General features: G+C 34.3%; 2 protein-coding genes across 2 annotated transcripts; both read left to right on the top strand.

Annotated features, from left to right (window-relative positions):
- The first annotated feature begins 10,197 nt into the window (after positions 1-10,197).
- On the top strand, positions 10,198-12,996 carry LOC130732540 (uncharacterized). The gene is made up of 2 exons (XM_057584565.1): positions 10,198-10,303; positions 10,568-12,996. Exon 2 carries the CDS (start codon positions 10,578-10,580, stop codon positions 12,096-12,098), a length of 1,521 nt encoding a protein of 506 aa, XP_057440548.1. The 5' UTR covers positions 10,198-10,303; positions 10,568-10,577; the 3' UTR covers positions 12,099-12,996.
- A 3,829-nt stretch (positions 12,997-16,825) lies between these two features.
- On the top strand, positions 16,826-20,606 carry LOC130732539 (polygalacturonase QRT2-like). The gene is made up of 9 exons (XM_057584564.1): positions 16,826-17,250; positions 17,361-17,486; positions 17,729-17,896; positions 18,103-18,129; positions 18,258-18,465; positions 18,549-18,630; positions 18,743-18,851; positions 19,708-19,824; positions 19,929-20,606. Exons 1-9 carry the CDS (start codon positions 16,921-16,923, stop codon positions 20,148-20,150), a joined length of 1,389 nt encoding a protein of 462 aa, XP_057440547.1. The 5' UTR covers positions 16,826-16,920; the 3' UTR covers positions 20,151-20,606.
- Positions 20,607-21,423: the final 817 nt, after the last annotated feature.

Here is a 21,423-nt window from a genome sequence, read left to right as displayed (position 1 = left end):
CCTTGCTCCCCTCACTTTCTAATTAAAAAGTGGAATTTAATTAAGCACATGGTAGGTGGGCCTGTGCATTTATCCACGCTTCAAGCCCAAAGGGCTCTTGCGTGAGGGGGCGTGTTAGAATATAATATAAAACCATTAAAGTGGCCCTTACCCAACAGCTTAAGCTTTTGGGTTAAGTGGTTATTTGACAGCCTTCGGCGATGACACATGCAACAATGGTTGCCCCTACCGTCCTACGTCTTCTCTCCTTAGTGTTTAGTCTCGCCCGGATGATGATGTCGTGAAGATCAACTTTGACGCTTCGCTCCTTTCTTCAGGGATGGTGGGGATGTGTTTTATTGCTCTTGATGGATGTGGTTTGGTTTGACTGCAACAACCTCTTCCCCAATGGAAGCCCTCTCTTTGGTGGTGCGAAGGCTATGGAGTTGCGATTGGCTTTTACTCTGTCCTCATAGTTGGTTTTTCATTCAGTTTGTTTTGAGAATGGTTGTCTCCAGTTGTTTGAGAGGTGTTGTCGTCTTTTCTTTTGTGTGAGGTATTGGTAATGTAGTTGCCAATAGCTTGGCAAAACTTTCATTTTCTATTGGTTTTAAGGTGTAGACTGAGGAGGTCTTTGATGAAATCGTTCCGTTGGTCCATAAAAATGTAATGGTCTTTGCGCTCGTCTCTTCTTCTTAATATATGCAATTTGCTTCTTATATACTATTTCCAAATGCTGCATCTCTTTTCATTCTAACGGAAATGCACACCATTAAACCATAATGAATATTATGTTAAAAGTCATTCAAAACTAAGTAACCGTACACTAAATGGACCAAAACCAAAATTGAAAAACAATAGTTAAATGACAATAACTCTATTGTTTTAGTGACTAATAGCATAAATAAGATTTTAAGAACTTCTTAAATGCCATTATTCCAACAATTACTAAGAGATTTTTGGAGTATTTTAAGAACTTGATTTGAGAAAGATCTCTTCCTTAAATAATTGCTTAATTAGAAAGTCATTACATTAAATCAACTATTACGACAACTCTAGATCTAATATATATCTATTTGAAGCAGCTAAATTTCTCCCGAAAAATCAATTGCTCAAAACATAATACATGCACACTTCAATAATATTTACGTACACCTGGCATTGTGGTCACTGGTCAGCACCCCAATTGATTTGCTCGATCAAGATAGGTTAGACCTATTCCCAATAAGGGACAAGAAACCATAATAAACACAATAATTTTAAAAGGTAATAATTAGCCAAGAAATTAGTCACGCCACCTCCTCTGATTTCCTCCATATATCATTAACTTATAAAATCAACAACGTTATGTACTAATCTTTTATTCTTAACCATAGACTTGGCAGAGTATAATTATCACACACCAATACCATACTTCAACTATATATATGTGTCACTCCCACAACGACCCAAATGGCTAACAAAAACTAGTTCCCTCTGCTGCCATGTGGTCCAGGTCCTGAGGAAGGGTGATATTGCTCTTCAAACTAAAAATCAACATTTTATCGGGTAAATGGTCACATTGGTCCCTGGATGTTCGCACCGACTTCAGAATCGTCCCTGGATGAATTTTATTAGGCTCGCGGTCCCCAGATGTGGCAAAAAATAGTCATATTAGTCCCTGACGTTAAAATCCTTTAACGTCCGTTAACCCAATTAATAAAAGTAAACATTATCTTTCTAATTTTCTTTCACTTTGGTCCCTTTCTTCTTTCTTCCACCCACTTCACCCCCCTTCCATCATTTTCACCAAAACCCACCCCCCATCATGCTTCAGAAACCCAGAACGTAAACCCACAATCTTCACCTCCTTCATCTTCATCTTGTTCATCTTCACTTTATTCATCTTCATCCCCTTCTTCCATCATCTTCACCAAAAACTCCTCTCCTTCTTCATCAACCCATTCCCTTTTTTTTTTCTTTTTTTTCATATCATCATCATCAACACTCTTCTTCTCCTTCTTCAACCAACCATGCCCAAACCTTCTCTCCCAGATTTAACACAAACCCAACTCAGATTTAACACCAAATTTACCCTCCATAAGTAAAATCTCCACCTCAGCTATTGCTATAAAATGTCAAGGGTGACAAGTTCCTATGGTCCTTTGGCTTCATCATCCAGTAAAACTAAAGTGATTTGAGTGCTTTGGTTCATGGTAAAGATCCGAACTTTGATTGACCCTGTCTTTTATTTTCTTTGTCATCACTCTTCTTATTCTAATATCCATATATAACACACACTCTGCATCTTCTTCCACCTCTTCCCATTTTATGGATCTCAGATTCAGTGTCCTTCTTCTGGGGTCCCCAAAAATTGTTTACAGTTACACCCCAGTTAATTTTCTTTCTGTTTTCTTCAAATCATGGACCAAAGCTACCAGCTTTGTAGTCAAAGACTGAGGAACACACATCAAGCTAGTTTTCACCATTGAAAAGCACCCTTTGTATATTGCTTTGGAAGATTTTCTGTAATTTACAGATACCCTTTGGATCACTTTGATTGAATCTTCTTTCTTATTGAGAAGTTTTTTGCTTTCAATTTTCAAATCTCATTTTGATTCAAAAGGGTGCTATAAAGTTCTGATTTTTTTCTGTTGGGTTTTGGAGATTCTGTGTTGAACATGGAGTGCAGGATCAGAAAGAAGGAATCTCCAGAACCAAACATCTTGAACCAAGCTTCACCTTTTCCTGATGAGGTGTTGGAACGAGTTCTTGGCATGGTGAAATCACGCAAGGATCGAAGCTCGGTTTCTCTGGTTTGCAAAGAGTGGTACAACGCTGAGAGATGGTCAAGGAGGAGTGTGTTCATTGGAAACTGTTACTCTGTCTCTCCTGAGATCTTGACCCGCAGGTCCTCTAACATTCGTAGTGTTACACTGAAAGGGAAGCCTCTGAAGCATGATGGAGGGTGGGTTTTGGTGAAAATGATGGAAGGAGGGGGTGAAGAGGGTGGAAGAAAGAAGAAAGGGACCAAAGTGAAAGAAAATTAGAAAGATAATGTTGACTTTTATTAATTAGGTTAACGGACGTTAGAGGATTTTAACGTCAGGGACTAATATGACTATTTTTTGCCACATCTGGGGACCGCGAGCCTAATAAAATTCATCCAGGGACGATTCTGAAGTCGGTGCGAACATCCAGGGACCAATGTGACCATTTACCCACATTTTATCTCTTTTTTATGAAATTGGTATGTACCTAATGTTCGAGGCTTTTCTTTTGTGATAGAAAGAGAGCCAAAAGTAGTAATATGCAGGTCAAATCTCTTCTGGGTTTGATATATATGTCTATCCATGATTGAATTACTTGTTGGGTACGTTCTAATTTGTAGGGTTTGATTTTTTAATGATTGTAAGTACAACATGTCAGTATTTAGAATTGGGACTTCATTTGAACTCCTTTTTACCCCCGAAGTTTGCTTATAATAACTGAGAGTCTTAACTCTTTAATTTAGGGGTGAACATGGTCGGGTAGATCCAATGAATCCGTCCAACCCAATCCGATCCAATAGAAAAAATATAGGTTGGATCGGGCAATCGGGTTAAACTAAGTTCGGATCGGATTTCGGATTCAGTTCAAATTCATCCAACCCAACCCTGAATCCATACATATAATAATAATTTTTTTGTAATTTTACTCATACTTTGAGTGCTACTGTTGGAGTGATGACTTTTGAAACTTTGAGACTTAAGTATTTGTAGTTATTTGTCATATTAGAACTTAGAGAATTTGTTTGTAGTTATTTGTTACATGTTTATATATAGTTATTTGGCATGTTTGAGACATCTATTATTTAAGTTCTAAGTATCATGTCATGACATTTAGTGTTGTTTTTCATTTTTTAGGTACTATTTACGTTAGATTGTTTCATGTCATTTGGTAATGAAGTTTTTTATTTTCATGATATTTGGCTATATGTCATTTATGTGATACTATTTCATGCTATTTGATATGAATTTTTGTGTCTTTTTCATGTTATTTAGTATTATAACATATTTAGTATTTTTTATAACTTTTTCTGAATTTAAAATAATTTTTGCAAGATTTTTTAATATTTCAGATATATTATTATTATAATATAGTGACCCAATCAATCCATCCAACTCAATCCGAACTTCGTCGGATTGGTTCGGATCGGGTCCGAAGAAGAAATTCGTGAAATCCAACCCAACCCAACCCAGACAATTTTGATCGGTTCAAATTTTATTTTGACAAAAATTCATCCAACCCAACCCATGTGCACCCCTACTTTAATTGGTGTATTACAAGGGAAATTGAGTACATCAAATTTTGCTTCTTCTTTAACTAGAAATAACCTTCAATTCACCTAAGGGCCTGTTTGGTGGTCAGGATAGGATATGATAGGATATGATATGTGAACAGGATATCAACAGGATATGATAAGAGCAGGATAGACTCTTATCATATCCTGTGTTTGAGGTGCACATGATAAGGACAGGATATGATAAGGAAAAATGTATCAGATTTATATTTGAATAAAAAATACATTTAAAATTGATCATTCTATTAAATTTAATTTATTTACATTTTCATGAATGAGTCTATATTTTAAAATAAATAAAATTAATTTAAATTTTATTAATTAGCCTATTTTATTGTTTTGAAGATGCCCTATATTTTAAATAAAACTATGCAGTTAACCGATTGGTTTTCACTTAGTTGTGACACGTGATAATTAACAATAAAAGTTAATTAAATTAAGAATATTATTATTTCAAAAGTACTTTATATTTGAATTATAAATTGTTATATAAGTAGATAAGTAGTTTTAAATAATAGGAGATGAAAATAAAAAATTAATCTATTACTATTAAAAAAATCAATATTTGTAATCAATGTTTTTCACTTAGTTGTGACACGTGATAAACAATAAAAATTAACTAAATTAAAAATATTATTATTTCAAAAATACTTTATATTTAAATTATTATATAAGTAGATAAATAATTTTTAAATAATAGGAGATGAATTTTTTTTTTTTGAAAGATAGGAGATGAAAATATTGAATTAGTCTATTATTATTAATAAATCAATATTTGTAAGTAAGTAGTCTATTTTACTATTTATGAATAATAATTTTATTTATTTTTTATTTTAGTTAAATTAATATTTTTATATTTATTAATTAATATTATTATAAATTATAAATTATATAATATTAAAATAAATTAATTTGGAGTTAGGATACTGAAAGAAAATATATAACTGGTATCCTATCCTGCTCTATCCTAGCTCCCCCCTCAGGATAACTTTTACACATGATTGACAGGATAGGATAGGAGACAGGATAGTGTTATCATATCCTGCTGGCGCAACAAACAACAGATAACAACATGATATGATTATTATCCTGTCCTATCCTATCCTGTCCTGGCTACCAAACGGGCCCTAAGATATGAGTGTGAGATAAGATTAGAAAGTTGGTCGCCAAAAAGAGAATAAAGAGCAAAACTTCGGCAACAATTGACCAAGCTCTTCAAAGCAACTTTATCTCTTTTTTTTTTTTTGAACTTATAATAACTTTATCTTTAAAATAAGAAAATAAATGTACTATTATTATTTTAATTTTGATCCATGAACATTTAAAGATATATAGAGACTTATATATTTACTTAGTTGCACATTTTTTTTTCCTTCTAGCTTGTATTGATGTAAACTCATTCAGAAATTACAGCAGTTTCTTCATTACCGTTATAATTAAAGATTCAACTTACCTACGATTGGCCAAATCTTGTCGGTACTTTACTCATAGAATTTATTTTATGTATTAAATTCCTAAATTTTAACTCGGGTGTAATAAAGATTAAACATCTCCCTAAAAGTGCGGTATACAAATGAAACTTTCAATCTAAAGATTAAACAAACACATACCATTGTGACCACACTCATTACATACTTTACTCATAGGTCTAATACGTACTAGAATATATGAGATTTTCCTAGAACAATAAAGAAATGGCTCAAAACTTTGAATTAAATTAAATAATATTTCCTACTTGGGTAAGGTAAAAACTAAAAAAGACCTGGGAAAATTTTTACTAATAATTAATATGGTTGAACTAAGGGTAATTGCACGTGAAGGGCTAGAGTTCGAACCCTGATGAGAGATAATTAATATAATTTACCAACAACTAATATTTGCCTATAAAAAAATAAATATTTTAAAAATTATACTTTAATTAAATTATACTACAATTTATATGTTGTATAAAAAATAAAAGTATCTATTTTGTATAATAATTTCATATATGTAAAATATGATTTAAATGCCTGAATGCAATAAATCATGTTAATTAACTATAGTGAAAAAAGTACTCTTAATATGTGCGGTGGGGGCGAGCTAGTCATATATGCCAAAAGAACTAAAGTAAGTACTGTGAACATATATATAAAAGGTTGATGATTATCCAGAACTCAAAGACTTCAATAATTATCCTTCAAAGATGCTTTTATTCGATCGAGATACCGGTGAAAGAAAGTTGCATCCATACCAGTTTGGTTTTTCATACATGAATGAATACGTTTGCTTCCTTGTCGACGTGTGGTGTCAGCTATGATGTAAGAAAAAGTAACGGGTTGATTTGGCAAAAATTAAGAAATGACAGTAAATATTGGTCAGGTAAAATTATAATAGAATAATGGGTTTAATTTTCATTTTTTATATTTTGACATATGTAGTGCCCACTAGCCACTAGGGTAGGCATTTTATTTTTTGGTCCACCCATGGATCAAGACTGTTTAAGTAATTTACCATTATACAAAAAAAAAAGTTAAACCCTAATTTCACACCTTCCACTATTGGAGATCAGACCCCAATCTATTCATCATCCTGTATCCCAACCCTTTTTATTCCTAGCCAACCAACCATAGCAGAGATTGAAGATGAGATTGAGTTCATCCAAATTGGTAGCTCCCATTACACATGGGTACTCATTCAATTCCTATAATCCTTTAAATATAAACACAAGGGAGGGAGAAAAGAATCAACCATGTGAGAGTAAAGGTGGTGGTGCTGAAACGAGATGGAAGAAGAAAGAAAACTCCTTGCCTTCTAGATGTTGACTTGTAAGTGCTACACGACCTGGAACAAGAACTAGGCTTCCCTCAGCCCTCATCAAGGTCACGGAAATTCCATTCCCATGACAGAGACGGTCCCAAAAATCCCAATTCTGAAAACTTGCAGGTGAAGCGTCGCCAGAGAAGACGCCGATGTTTACACTTTAGCCTTTGCATTTCCTATTTTTTCTATTTAGCTTTTGTTGTTCTGTCTACTTTCTTTGCTTTTTCCTTTTGTATTCCCTTTAGGGAGTTTGAACATTTGCCTATTGCATGACAAGGTTGTTCCCATGTTTTTTCTCATTAATAATATTTCTATTCTCTCGGAAAAAATATCATTATTAAAAATTTAAATGTGAAAATATAATAAAATATAACATTAAGTTAACCACATTAATAGTTATTAACCATTTGTACCAGTAAAATGTTGACTAATTACTTCTAGAGTTTAAATATTTCATATACATACACCAACTTCCATGCACCATTTCTCATCGTGTCTTGGTTTTCTTCAATAGAGAATAAATTATGACTTAAGTTAAAAGTTTTAACTTCATAGATATATATATATATATATCATTATAAATTTTTAAATGAAAAAATATGTTTATAATATAATTAAATATAATGTAATTGGAGAAGATTTTGCTCCATTTACTTTTAAAAAAAATTATATTTTTTTAATTGTATTTTTGAATGGGTTCTATAGTATCTCCTATCATCAATATCAATCAATATATATTAGAAAAGAAGAACTTCTATTAGGCTGATTTAGTGACGTGACGTGACACTCCTAAAAAATTTGTTTGATTGAAAATAATCCTTATAATATCCTCAAGTATTTTTAAATATTTTTTATCCAATTAACCGTCCACGTGGCAGTCCTAGTTAAATATGGGCGTCGACATATACTTTTCGCATCGAATTTAATCCTTTCAAATTATATTTCATTTAATTTAGTCGTTTTCCATTTTCCGAGGAACTACCATACTCAAAGCTTCCCTCTGCTATCCCCCAAACTCCTCTCTCTCCTCTCCTCCCCCATCTTCCCTCAACACAAAAGAGCCTTAAAGAAGCTAGTTTCCACCCCTACGTAAAAATCATTTCCGCCTCTCTTCTCATACATTTTTTCTTCTTCATTTTCTTTAATAACCTAGATCGATGTTTTTTTTAAATCACATCAATGTTATACCCTCCAAAAAATATTCAAAAAAATCTCTATGCTTGGTAGAAAGATCCAAAAAAGCTTTCAGCAGTAAGATTTTGAAATCAACCCTAATTCTCTACTTTCTCAATGTAATGAAATTATACAGACACTTCTGAAACAAGGAGCATAATGCAATGACAGAACAAGGGGGGGGGGGGGGATAATATGCATTGAAAAATGCATGCTTTGGACAATTTGAATGAAAAAAAAAAACAGAGCCTAAAGAAATTTACTGAGAATAAAGAAGAATCCAATTTCATATTATCCAAATGGGCTTTAACCAATTAAATATAAAAACTTTAACAAAGTAATCTTCCTTCATTTGGTGTAGAATCATCAACTTCAGACAGCTTACCAGATGCCCTTTCAGCCAGTGTCTCAAGGTCTACCATGATGTTTTCTATATCAGTGCGCCAGAATGTTAGGAATGTACCTTGTCTCCTCCTAGAATTTCATTTGAAGTAACAATTATTCCACTTCATAGTCATACACTTCATCAATTATTTTAGGAAAAAAAAAACCAATACCAGATTTCCCTGCACTGGGAGTAGCTTCATTCCCTATCAAGCCATGGTCATGGTTAGCCAGGAGTTCATCTACAAGCTCATTATCTCATGTTGGAGGTGGTGAAGATGATGGTTTTGAAAAAAGTTCTTCTGCATAAAATGATGTTTGTTTTTCAATAGAGAGGTGAAGTAGGTTCTCAATCTTAAGTTGTTAACTAATATTATTTTAAAAAACTTTACCGGCACTTTCAGTCCATAAGTCAAGAAGAGGTGCTGGAAAATGTACATCCTTCTGACCTCTAAAAAAATTCTCACAACGCACAACCGATGGTAGCTTCATGAGGTCAGGTATCTTTGATGAACCAGCCTTCTAGGACAAAGTATATAAGTAATTTCAGTCACTTTTCTTTTTCTGATTTTTATGACATTAAGCTCTCCATAAATATCATTGGTTCAGAGATAGATGCACGCTTTAAATGAAAAAAAACTAGTCCGGAGTTGGACACTTAAAATTTGAGGGGTGATAAGTGAACAAGATATACAAAACCTGTTGTTTTCGCTTTCTTATAGTTGAAGGGTGAGGCTTTCTAATCCAGCTGTTGTATACATGATCAGGAATTTCAGTGTGCTTATCAATTATAGTTGGAACTGGTTTCCTTTTCTTTTTGTGTATAGCTTTCATGTCTTGGTGTTCTTGATCTTGCTCCTTATCAATATCATCTGCAATGCATGTAAATATTTGGAATTTATTGATTAACAATGTTGAGGAAGAGTCGAATATAGAATAACAAGAAACCGTTTAATTAGAAGGGAGAGAAAAACAAGTGTTTACCTTCCTCGTAGGAAGAGGCCATGGCTAGCTTGATTGGAGGACGTGTTCGTCGGGTGAATAGAGACGATCAAGCTTCTGGAGACCGGAGAGACTAGGGTTGAGATCAGGTGTTTTGGACAAAGATATAGTTGAGGGCTTGAGGCTTCATTTCAAAAGGGCCAAGCCCAAAAAGAAACAAGCAAAGGGCAGAGCCCAAATAACATCAGCTATTACACATGGCCTAAGCAATAAACAACAGCTGTAATGGGAAAGAGTCCCGTCGGTTGGAGCATGCCTAGAAGGAATCTCTAGGACCACCCACTAGTCAAAAAGACTAATTAATATTACCAATGCATGTTCCACTTTCCTTCTGCACACAGAGAAGACGAGCTGCTAAGCATGAAAGACAGCACCGACTTGAAGGAAACTTCAGGTGTTGTATTAGGTTGGAACTTGGAAACTCTCCTGGGCCATCTCCAATAGCATATAGCACATTGTTTTTTATGGGCCCAAAATGTCATGCACATACATATAATATAACCGACCCATTAAGCAATTGTGTTTTGAAAAAAGAAAACCTATTGGGGTAACCCTGATTTGTTATTTTATTTTCTACTTCTCAAATATTCCTCCTAGAATTGAGAACGGAATCGAGCGCCACTCTTCTTTGTTAGAAGTTTTGCTGTAAGTGATGTTTTGCTGTAGAATGACTTTTTTAAATTAAATTTTAAGACTTCCTTCTTTGAATTTGCGCAATTCAATTTCATGGCTGATTCCATTTGTATTCTATCTCTACTGTAAGGTGTTTTTCTTTTAGTGACCTAAATTTCAAAAAATAAAATTGTTCACAGTTCACACCTATTAAGTGAATCAATCATAGTTATTCTTGTAAATTTAATTTGTGACTGCAAGTTTTGTAATTTTCTTGACCAATTTCAATATCTTTAGGTTCACGCAAATGGTTCGTCCAAAATTAATTTTGTCACGTATCTCAAATGAGAGAGAACGTAACCTAGCTTTTGACAGGAGAAAGAAGGAATTACTGAAAATGATTTCTGAATTTTCTGAAATGTGTGGCGGGGAAGCTTGTTTGATTATCTATGATGGTGACAATATTGGCAATGCTCCACCAGTGACATGGCCCCAAGACCCTAATGTGGTGCAGCAATATCTCATTGAAAAGTATGAGCAAGCTAAGGAAAAGAATCAAACTCGTGTTAAGATCTTTGATCTTGAAGAATTTTTTGAGACGAAGAAGCACTTGGTGGAATCTAAGATTTCCAATGTGAGAAAGGACACCTTCAACACCAATTGTCCAATTTGGCATCAAAGTCTCAATGGTCTAGGACAAGAGCAGCTGAAGAATTTAATTGTTGTTTTGGATACAAAGATTGAAGCTTGTGATCAAAGTATTAAGATGTTGAAGGAGGACAAGCTAAAAGCTGCACAAGCCAATTTTCTTATGATGCAATACTTATCTCAAAATCAAGCTATCCATGGTTATAATCAGCTAGCAATAGCATCTTCCCTGTTTGAGAATGGTGAGGGTTCTTCTCAATCTCAAATGCTTCAATTTGATCCAAATCCTATGAAGATGGCAATGAATAATAATGGGTTGGAGGAAGATATGACTAATCAATTTGATTTCCCTATGGATTGTGCAAACCAAACCTTTGGCATATCACCAAATCAAGTACTTGATGTGCCAATGTTGATCAGTGAGAACAATTGGGTTGTGGTTGGTACAAATCATGAAGCACTTGGGGTGCCTTTGAATTGTGCAAGCCAAATCAACACCTTTGGGGATTCAACCAATCATCTTGATGTGCCTGTTTTGATGGAAGAGGATAATGGGAATATTGTGGATGTTAGCTATGATCAACATGATGTGCATGTGGATTGCACAAATCAAATTGTTCACTATGAAAATTCAACAGATGATCAATCTGACATGCCAGTGTTGATGGAAAATAATCAAGGTATGATGAATATTACTACTCAAGCTGATTTTGTTTCTGTGGATGGTACAAATTCAACTAATCAACTTGATGAGACAATATATTGGAGTACTTTAATTGACGAGGCTGTGGATGGGGCTGGTCTAAGTGATGAGGATTGGGCAAATTTTTTTGATGATGATGAGTATATAACTGATGAATTTTGTTTGCCAGAGATAGGGACTAACCACATTAGCAGTTCTACCACATCCATGAATGGAGCTTCTAGTTCTAGTTATTGTACAGATTTTCATGTGTTAGAAAATCCTGGATCTTCTTCACTTTGCAATTATGATGGAGATGCACAACCACGGCAATGCTTCAACTTGGTCCCTGCATTGCAAAATATTGCTTCTCAAACTGAAAATTTTCATCAAGGAGCAGACTTGCATTCCTTGCCACCATATATATGCAGGGACGGAACTAGGTACTTGGAAAATGGGGCAGTGACATCGCGGAAGAGGAAAATCATGTTCCGATAGAATAATATTCAAATATTTATTTGACTATCTAAATAGATATTGTTGATTTTGCTTAATATGTTAACTTTTTTTTTTGTCCCCTTGCCTATTTTTTATGAAAAAGAGAATGTCTTTTTTATTTTTGGAAGGTGCCCACTAGGGTGGGGAATTAACATTTTGGTCCACCGGTGCACCAGAGGGATAATTTAGACTTTTCTCCAACCTTTCCTTCTCCCTTCCACTTTACCCTGGTACCCTCCCTCAACAATCCCAGGTTTCTCTACCACCAAGCAAGGGATACGATGAAGATTGTGTTTCAGATCTAGGTTTTTAGGTGTCGGAGATGTCATCGGCGATTAGATATGCCGCGGTGGTTGCTAGTGTTTGCAGATCTGGGATTTTTCCATTGCTGTTCATGAATGTTGACTTCTCGGTTTCTAACTCATGGGCCTTACAAATATGTATTTGCTCCAGAATGATTTTTTGATTTTCTTTCTCACCTGGTTAATTGTTGATCATCTTGTGAAGAAGAGTGATTGAGCTTGCAAATCTGGGATCTTTCCATTGATTTGAGATTTATTTTATTTTCTGCAGTGGCAACCCAAACCCTCTTTTTCCTACATCCGCTCAACCACCACAGTTGGTGTAGCATTCAATCCATTGACTCTTCCATCGTTTTTCAATCTCATTTCTCTGAAATTCCTGATTTCAATTGAATGGCTTCTTCTTCTTCTCTAGCCACCGATTCCGTTTTCTCCGCCTTCCCTCCCCTCAGTCCCACTCCTCCGTCTACCTCCGCCCTCGCTTCCCCAAGAAACTCCGTCAGTTCTCTCCCCCTCCCTCTGTTAATCGCTTGTTTTTCTTTTAAACTATTGCTTTGCATTATCTTTATGTGTTCTCTGATTATTACTATTATGGAATTTGTCGCAATATGAGCGCTTTCTGCTACTAGATATGAATTTGTAACTTAAAATCATGAATGCATTGTTCAGAGTTCTGCAATTGCTGGTGTTGTGTGATTGATGTAAGAATTTTTGGAAGTGCATAGTCATAGATCATGATGTATGAAATTGGATGCTCACTGTTTCTCAAACCAGGAAGAAAGTAAAGATGCTTCTGAATAGAGAAGACACCAGGAACAGGGAACGAAGAAAGAGGAGGGGTTGTCAATTTTCATTTTTGCCCTTTTAATCATCTTCGAATCCTAACCGTTCAATTAAAGAATATTTCAAGATTCTTAGATCTAATGGTGTTTAACCCTGGTGCACCGGTGGACCAAAAAAAAAGGTTGCCCACCTTAGTGGGCACCTTTTTGGGAAAGGTGTTTTTTTTAATTTTTCAACAAAAAATAAACTTGCTTTGATTGTTTTTTATATCTAGCTTCTTATTTAGTTCATACTAATATGTCATGCTCCTGTTCCTATGTAAAAAAAAATACTAATCCGTCACACTGCATTTTAGGCAAAGCTAAATGGTAACCAAACAACTTCGACAGTAAATGAAAGCTAATTTTTACTGGACTTATTGAAGTACATTTGGGCCCAAAAGTCATGTTGGTTTACTTGGGCTTATTAAAATACATTTTGGGGATTTTCTTTTCTCACCATCAGCCACCTAAAATACTCCTGAGACTACACACTAAAATGCCCCTTTGTTGTTTTTACACCAAGCAAGCATTTACAGCTTTTTACTACAAACATTTTAATTGTTTGATACATATAGATTTTTATTATATGCCACAAAACTCTATCTCAAAAACATAGTTACTTTATGTATTTGTAAAATCATCTTCTCAAAATCTTTGCGGTCAGCACAGATCGGAGCACTTCCCCAGCATACTTTATTTTGTCGGATTTTACTCATCTTGAATGAGTCATAAACCCAATTATTACAATGGTTAAATGAAAAATCATCAGTTGTGATTATGATCACATACTTGCACATGTATAGAATATTATAATGTTCTTTAAATCTAAATAACTTATTTTATATTTTAGAGTGAATCTCTCACTTTAGATGAGTTGATGAGTTGAGTTGAGTAAATGTTTTCTTTAGTTTTTAACAACGGATTTTGTAGTCTAACTTACTCATATACATTCAAACTAACAAAAACTTCTCATATACAACATAAATTTTTTAAACCTTTTTATTTTTCAGGTAAATCACCGGTCACCACCCTTTCTATATTCTTAGTTTCAGTTACATGTGTACAAATTTCTTTCATAGTAAACAACTACATTTCTTTATTGGGTTATGCGTCACATTTGGGTTTGAAATGGATTGCTTCCATGTACCAAATTTGAAACCAAACCAACCTAACTTGTGAACTAATGTGAAGGGCAGTTGTAAAGACACAAGAAAAACATTGCAAGTAATTTGCTGACTCTGTGCTATTCTATAGTTGGTCGTTAACTAAGTCTCATAACTGAAAACTTTAGAATAAGGCCTTTAATAGTTATTTTGAGGTTATGGGCTTAATGTGGTAGCTTCACGTTAGATATATTTGTATTGGGAAGTAACCAAGAGTTCCATACCTTACATATGATTAGTTTTTTCATCCACAAATCACATTACGGCAAGGTTTGGGATCATAAATATTTCACTTGCTTCAATTTTCACCCATTAATCGCATGCAAATCACATTCTCATATTGCCACAACATGCTTTCTTTCCCATTTTCAGAAACTCCTCTGTTTCAAATGATTAAGTCTAGCTTTATAGTTAAGATTCTTATGTATATTATTAATTACATCTATAAGAAGTCATAGACCTGCAACTAATGGATAAGGAGGTTGTTGTTCCTTATAAGGGAAAATATTTAAGTTAATGCATGTTTGGATACATAGTAAAAAATCACGGCAAAGCCATAATTACGATAGACAAAAACAATTACTCTTAACTTTTTGTGACAATTTGCCATGATTTTGATCTCACCGTGATGATTTTCCACCATGTAAATATGCACTTACCCTTATTAGTGGACAACTACTAGTTCCATATATTTTCTAAATTTATCTTAAAATCAATTCTTATACACAAAAGTTACTGATATAAATTTCTCTTATAATCAATTTATGTTTACAATATGTAATCAATTTCTCTTGACAAATACTCAATTAATCCGTGTACAGCATGAGTTTACATCTAGTTACATGTGTTTACTTAAGCTCTTTCAAAACCATGTCATTGGCATGCGGGTGTTGGCAGGATAAATGATGGGAGAAAATGACTGCAATTAATTGACCGTGATTACTAGAGTCTAGAAGTGTGGCACCTAATGCAAGTGATCTATAGTTAGGCAATTTCTGTGGTGCAGGAAATTTTTTATGGGTATGATACAAAAATGACATGTACCAATTACATATTTACATCTGTAAATATTCTTTTGATCAGTAATTAAGGTCACAAACTTATTATAACTTTAAATCAGCCCCATAGTATTATTATTATTATTATCATTTCAATCCTCTTTTGAAATCACTGGCACATGCAACAAAAGCCAAATGAAATCTGGGTTGTCACGCTGCTGAACATGATTCAGTTTTTCTTGGAAGAGAAGATGATTGATTTAAAATGGGAAACTATACCAAAAAGGGGAATTCAAAGCTCAAATAAAAAATCGCCAATAACGTCCAATATCATCCAATATCAAACTGAAAACTTTAAGAGTGCAGGAAATTGCTATAACATATAGGATGAATCACAACAACACAAACACAATCCAACTAAGAACGAATGATAAAAGCCGATAGAAATCCTGGGAGCAAAGCTAAAATCATCAACAATTTCTTTTTTCAGGGAATTCCGAAGAAAAAAAAACAGAATCTGAAAAGAACCAACTTTAAAGAGAAAATCAAGAAACATGTTACATGAAATAACAAAGAGTGAGTTTCTAGGGTTGAAGGTACTGAGATCTGTTTTGGGTGAGGGCTTTTGGGTTTAAATGTGTTTTTGTTAAAGGGTTTCTGGGTTTGAAAAGTTTTTGGGTTTCGTTTTGAGTGAGATTGAGAAAAGAGAGAGAAAGTGGAAATGGAAGAGATTGAGTGTGTGGGTTTTGATAATGGGTGCTTGAAGAAGATGAAGAACATTTGAATCACGTGTTTGAAATAAAAGTGGGGTCTTATTGAGTTAGTTCAATAAAATTAGGGTTATTAAGTAAATACTGAAAAGAAGGGGTACAAATTAAAAATGGGGCCAGGTCATCACTCATTTATTAAGTGTAATCATTTAATTGGTACAAGTCACTCCTGTACAATACACTCACCTGAATTTTTGGGCACCAGAGCAAGCACCCTATAGTTATACTACGTAGTTATTTTTAGCAAGAGGTTGATTCCAAGGGTTGGTCTCTTGAATAGGAAAAGTAATGTGATCTAATACTAGAAGAGAGATAATTAAAGTGAACAATTAGGAAGATGATGGTGGAGATACTGTTTGGATAATCTAGAAATCAAAGATGTATACAGTATTTACACAGCAGGAACTTCATCCAATATTGCCCTTATAGTAATGTTAAGTTAATTCGGATAGAGAGAAAAAAGTGTCTCAAGATGTATGCACTATTTGATATGATGTATCATTAGTGTATTCCAAATGAGTTAAGCAACTATGTACATAGGAGTGCCCATGCATTGTAGCTACTAGACTCGTTGAAAAGAAAGATAATTCTGAAGTACATTTTGCCTCTAACTCACAGTTATTATTCCCTCTCTAGAAAAGCAGCTCTACGTTTTTCTATAAGTACATAGCATTACCTCTTCATTTGGCACTTTACCACAAATCTCTTCGACTGCCCTCCATTCATTTATTTCTTTTCAGTTTTCTCACAAAGTGAAACATCAAAATGTCTCCACAAACACCAATTATCTCACTTCTCATCATCCTCACCTCATTACTCTTATGTAACGGTTATTACATAGAGGAACCACTTCATGAAACAAAATATGAACAATTTGGTCACTACTACAACCCTGTGCATGATGAGAGGTTGATCAAAAGAGAAAATGGACATAATTTTGGTCACTACTACCACCCTTTGATCAGAGAAAAGCATGAACATTTTGGTCATGTAACAAGGGCCAATAATAGAGCTACCCCTCTTTCTTCAAGGCCTGGTGGAACAGTTAGTGTTGATGATTTTGGAGCCAAAGCAGATGGAAGAGATGATACCCAGGTAAATATATCTTATCAACAAAAAGGTGAAACTTTTTTTCCATGTGAATTTAATCCATTTTTAATGTCTATCAATTATCTTTTCTTTGAACATTTTCTCATGCACTTCAGGCATTTAAGAAGGCATGGAATGAAGCATGTTCTACTGGGGCTGTCCTTGTGGTACCTGAAAAAAGGGTCTATCATCTTAAGCCAATCACTTTTTCAGGTCCATGCCAACCAAACACTGCCTTTATGGTGAGATACATATTCACAAGTAAATTTCCGTACATGTTTGCATATACTTCTATAATTGATTAATCAATATTTGAGAGAAGCTTATGCGAATAGCTTTTGTGTGCCATAATTGATTCTGGACAAAGAGAAGTTGTTTCAAACATGCTATTAATGAAAAGTAGCTAATTTTAACTTTTTTTTAACTTTCATGTTCATGAGAAATTCATTGTAATTGTTTCTGTTTCCCTAATCCATCATATTAGCTCCATGGGACAATGGAGGCATGGACTCAAATGTCAGCATATGAAGGAGATAGACAACACTGGATAGTGTTTGACAGTGTCACAAATTTCAAAGTTGACGGTGGTGGCACTTTCAATGGAAATGGGAAAAACTGGTGGCAAAAATCCTGCAAAACCAATAACAACCTTGTAAGTGGATGTTTAATTTCACAATTTGCACATAATCCGATGCAAATTTACTCAGAAGCTGAGACACTTAGCTTTTAATGAGAAGTGATTCCAAACTATTTCATCGTAGAGCTTGTTTTTCTTCCAATTCTATTTATTTTAAGCTTTGTTCTTGTGATTCTGAATATTGACCTTCATTCCATTCCTTTTCTTTCATTGATTCACAGCCATGCAATAATGAACCAAGACCAACAGTAAGCTAACATTCTTCAAACCATGAAGTTTTATTTACCTCATAGTAATATGTTACAATGAGCTGATGCAGAGTGTTCTGTTTTTTTAACTGACTTTTTCTTGCTTTTATGGTAAACTTGTTATATAGGCTGTGACTTTCTATCATTGCAACAACTTGAGAGTGAAGAATCTGAGGTTCAAAGATGCACAACAAATGCATGTAACCTTTCAGGAATGCTTCGATGTTGATGTTTCCAATCTTGTCATCAAAGCACCAGGGGATAGCCCTAACACTGATGGAATCCATGTCGCAGAAACACAAAATATTGTCATAAGAAACAGTGTAATTGGGACAGGTAAAATCCAAGAATATCAAAGAAAAAATAGTCAATTGGGTTTAGATTTAGATTTTTAATTTTTTTGTCATGTTGTTTTGAAGGTGATGATTGTATTTCAATAGTCAGTGGGTCAAGAAATGTTAGAGCCACAGATATCACATGTGGACCTGGACATGGAATCAGGTTTATATTCTAAGTTAAGAAATTAGTTTAGATAAATTTGAAATAAATTGGTTAAAATGCTGATATAATAATGTCTTGTTGGTTAAAATGCTGATATAATAATGTCTTGCAGCATTGGAAGCTTAGGAGCTGATAACTCAGAAGCTGAAGTTTCCAATGTGATGGTGAATGGAGCCACCCTAAGAGGAACAACTAATGGGGTGAGAATAAAGACTTGGCAGGTAAGAGTTGGTCTTGAGGTTTTGAAATTTGGTCTGTTAGGCACTCTACAACTTTGACACAGTTGAAAGAATGAAATGGACTAGTGGAGGTTAAGAATAAAATTTGCAAAAAGAAGAATTTCAACTTATCAACTCAATTTATCATTTTGGCTTTGTTTAGAATAACCTAGTTAAACTATTGCCCCATGAACAGCAATTGCCAAATTTTAGGTGCAACACTGATTATACAAACATTGAGAAGTTGACAAATGAAATTGGAATGTGAGGAAAATAGTGCACTCAAGTTTGACAAATTTCCACTTTGTTGGTTGATGTTTTCTTAACCACCCTTTGGGTTAACAAGCCCTATTAAATGCTTTATCTAATTATAGCGTGTATGTTTATGCAGCAGAAAGTCACGTGATCAATTTTAGGGAGAAGTTACAAAGAGTGGGGCATCTAGGATTATCATGTTTTCATTTGTGTGTCCATCAGCAATCCAAACGTGCTAGTAGTAAAATAAGGGAAAATTTAGTGCTATTAAGCTCCCACCATGCTATTTAGTGCTATCATGTGTAAAATAACACTGCTCACTTTGTGTATCTAATGTAGCAGTGTTATTTTACATTTTTGCAAGAGGCAAATTCTGCAGCGCTTGAACTTGTGACTGCAAAATCACATGATAGTAACCTTATTGTTAAGCCAGAGCTCGCCCTCCCAAACATGCTATTAGTATTGCTTTTAATTGGCTCAGAGCTAAAAGATTCTTCATATAACTACTACATAATACATTATTATATGTGAAAAAGTATATAACCAAAGAAAGTTGTGATTTTTATTATGATATCTCATGTACTTTGACTCTATCTCAACACAGGGAGGTTCTGGCTATGCAAAAAACATCAAATTCTTGAACATAAAAATGCAAAATGTAACAAATCCCATAATCATAGATCAGAACTACTGTGATCAAGCAGAGCCATGCCAAGAGCAGGTAACAACCAATTTCTCAACCTCCAATCATGACCCTTTAAAGAGTGCAACCTTTTCATTAATTGTGTGATAATCATAAATAACCATCTTTGATCAAAACTGCAGGACTCAGCAGTGAAATTAAGCAATGTTTTGTATCAAAACATCATAGGAACAAGTGCTTCAGAAGTGGCTATCAAATTTGACTGCAGCAGAACTGTTCCTTGCAGAGGAATCTACCTGCAGGATGTGATTCTGGAACCAGAAGGAAGTGGTGGCACCACTGCTTCATGTGAGAATGTTAGATATGTGAATAGAGGAAAGTTTTTTCCTCAATGCTCTCCTTGAAGAAATTAAGAAAAGGAAGAGTTTAAGTTACTACCCTTCAAAAAAGGTTACAACAAAATATAAGTTACTTAGAATTTTCCATAAAGGTATGTTTCATTTCTACAAATAAACAAGCTATGTTCTTAGTCTTTTACACACTTGTATATTATTATATTTATAGGTCGGTAACTGAGAAATAGTTGAGCAGACTTTTGTGGATGCTGCCATTCCTAACGACAGTTTTGCAATGAATGGAGGCAAAATAGGTGAACCAAATAAACATGTAACAAACATAAAAGTGATGTCTAATGTGTAATCATATCTCAACTACTACCAGTTACTAACAGCACATGAAGAGTTGATTTTCGTATATACTACCATAACTAACTGGACTTTGACTGTTTGAAAAAAACAAGCATAGACTTTTGGGTTCTGCTTGCTATAAATTGGTCAATCTTAATTGTTCATTTTGAAAGGTATTCAACCCTTAAATTGGCATTGCCCTGCTGCAGATGTCAGCACCCAAAAAAATTAAGACTGCATAATTTGATTTTCCAAATTAACAATCTGTAATAATAAGAATGCATAATTTTTCCACAGGGGAAATTATGATATGCTGTTGTATGGAATGCAAGTAATTCACAAGAACTAAGTTCATCTGCAGCCATATGTAAGTGTGCATACAAGTCAATTGAGCATAATGGGGACAATACCAAGGATTAAAACTATCAGCGCAATATTAATAATATTATTCTACCAAATATCCATAAAAAATGCAAAAATTATATACTCTTATATGAGTACAAGTTTGTCTAATTCAATCCCTTCATCTTAAAGCTTTTCAAGGATTCTTTCAGGACCATTCTGATTTCTGAGACCATGTTGAATCGCACTTCCGGTCTTCATTGGACAATTTATCTATCTAATATAGGTGCCCACTAGGGTGCGCACTTTGCATTTTGGTCCACCGGTGGACCAGACTTAAACACTGTTGGATTTAAGAATCTTGAAATATTCTTTATTTAAATGGCTAGGATTTGATGGATGATCAAAGGGCAAAAGAGTAAAAATACCCTTTTTTTTCTGGTTGTTTTGCTACCTAGGTATTGCGTGACTAGTTCAGAGAAAGTGCATTGAGGGTGTGCCTTTGCTGGCCTTACATAATACCAGTTATCCAAGAGAATCAGAACGAAAGTGCGATTGAAATCATTTGAGAACGAGATTATAGAGAAATTTAACACAGACAAACATAACAGAGATTGAAATCATTTGAGATCGAGGAGTAGAAATAATA

The sequence above is a fragment of the Lotus japonicus genome, chromosome 1 (genome assembly GCF_012489685.1).
Source record: "Lotus japonicus ecotype B-129 chromosome 1, LjGifu_v1.2".
NCBI lineage: Eukaryota > Viridiplantae > Streptophyta > Magnoliopsida > Fabales > Fabaceae > Lotus > Lotus japonicus.
This window is presented reverse-complemented; position numbering and strand designations above follow the sequence as displayed.

Excerpts from the sequence above, each read along its gene's own strand:
- LOC130732539 (XM_057584564.1), top strand. The coding sequence starts at position 16,921 with ATGTCTCCACAAACACCAATTATCTCACTTCTCATCATCCTCACCTCA. Across the intron at positions 18,130-18,257 it reads ATAATGAACCAAGACCAACA|GCTGTGACTTTCTATCATTG; the intron begins GTAAGCTAACAT and ends CTTGTTATATAG. Across the intron at positions 18,631-18,742 it reads GGACCTGGACATGGAATCAG|CATTGGAAGCTTAGGAGCTG; the intron begins GTTTATATTCTA and ends AATGTCTTGCAG.
- LOC130732540 (XM_057584565.1), top strand. The coding sequence starts at position 10,578 with ATGGTTCGTCCAAAATTAATTTTGTCACGTATCTCAAATGAGAGAGAA.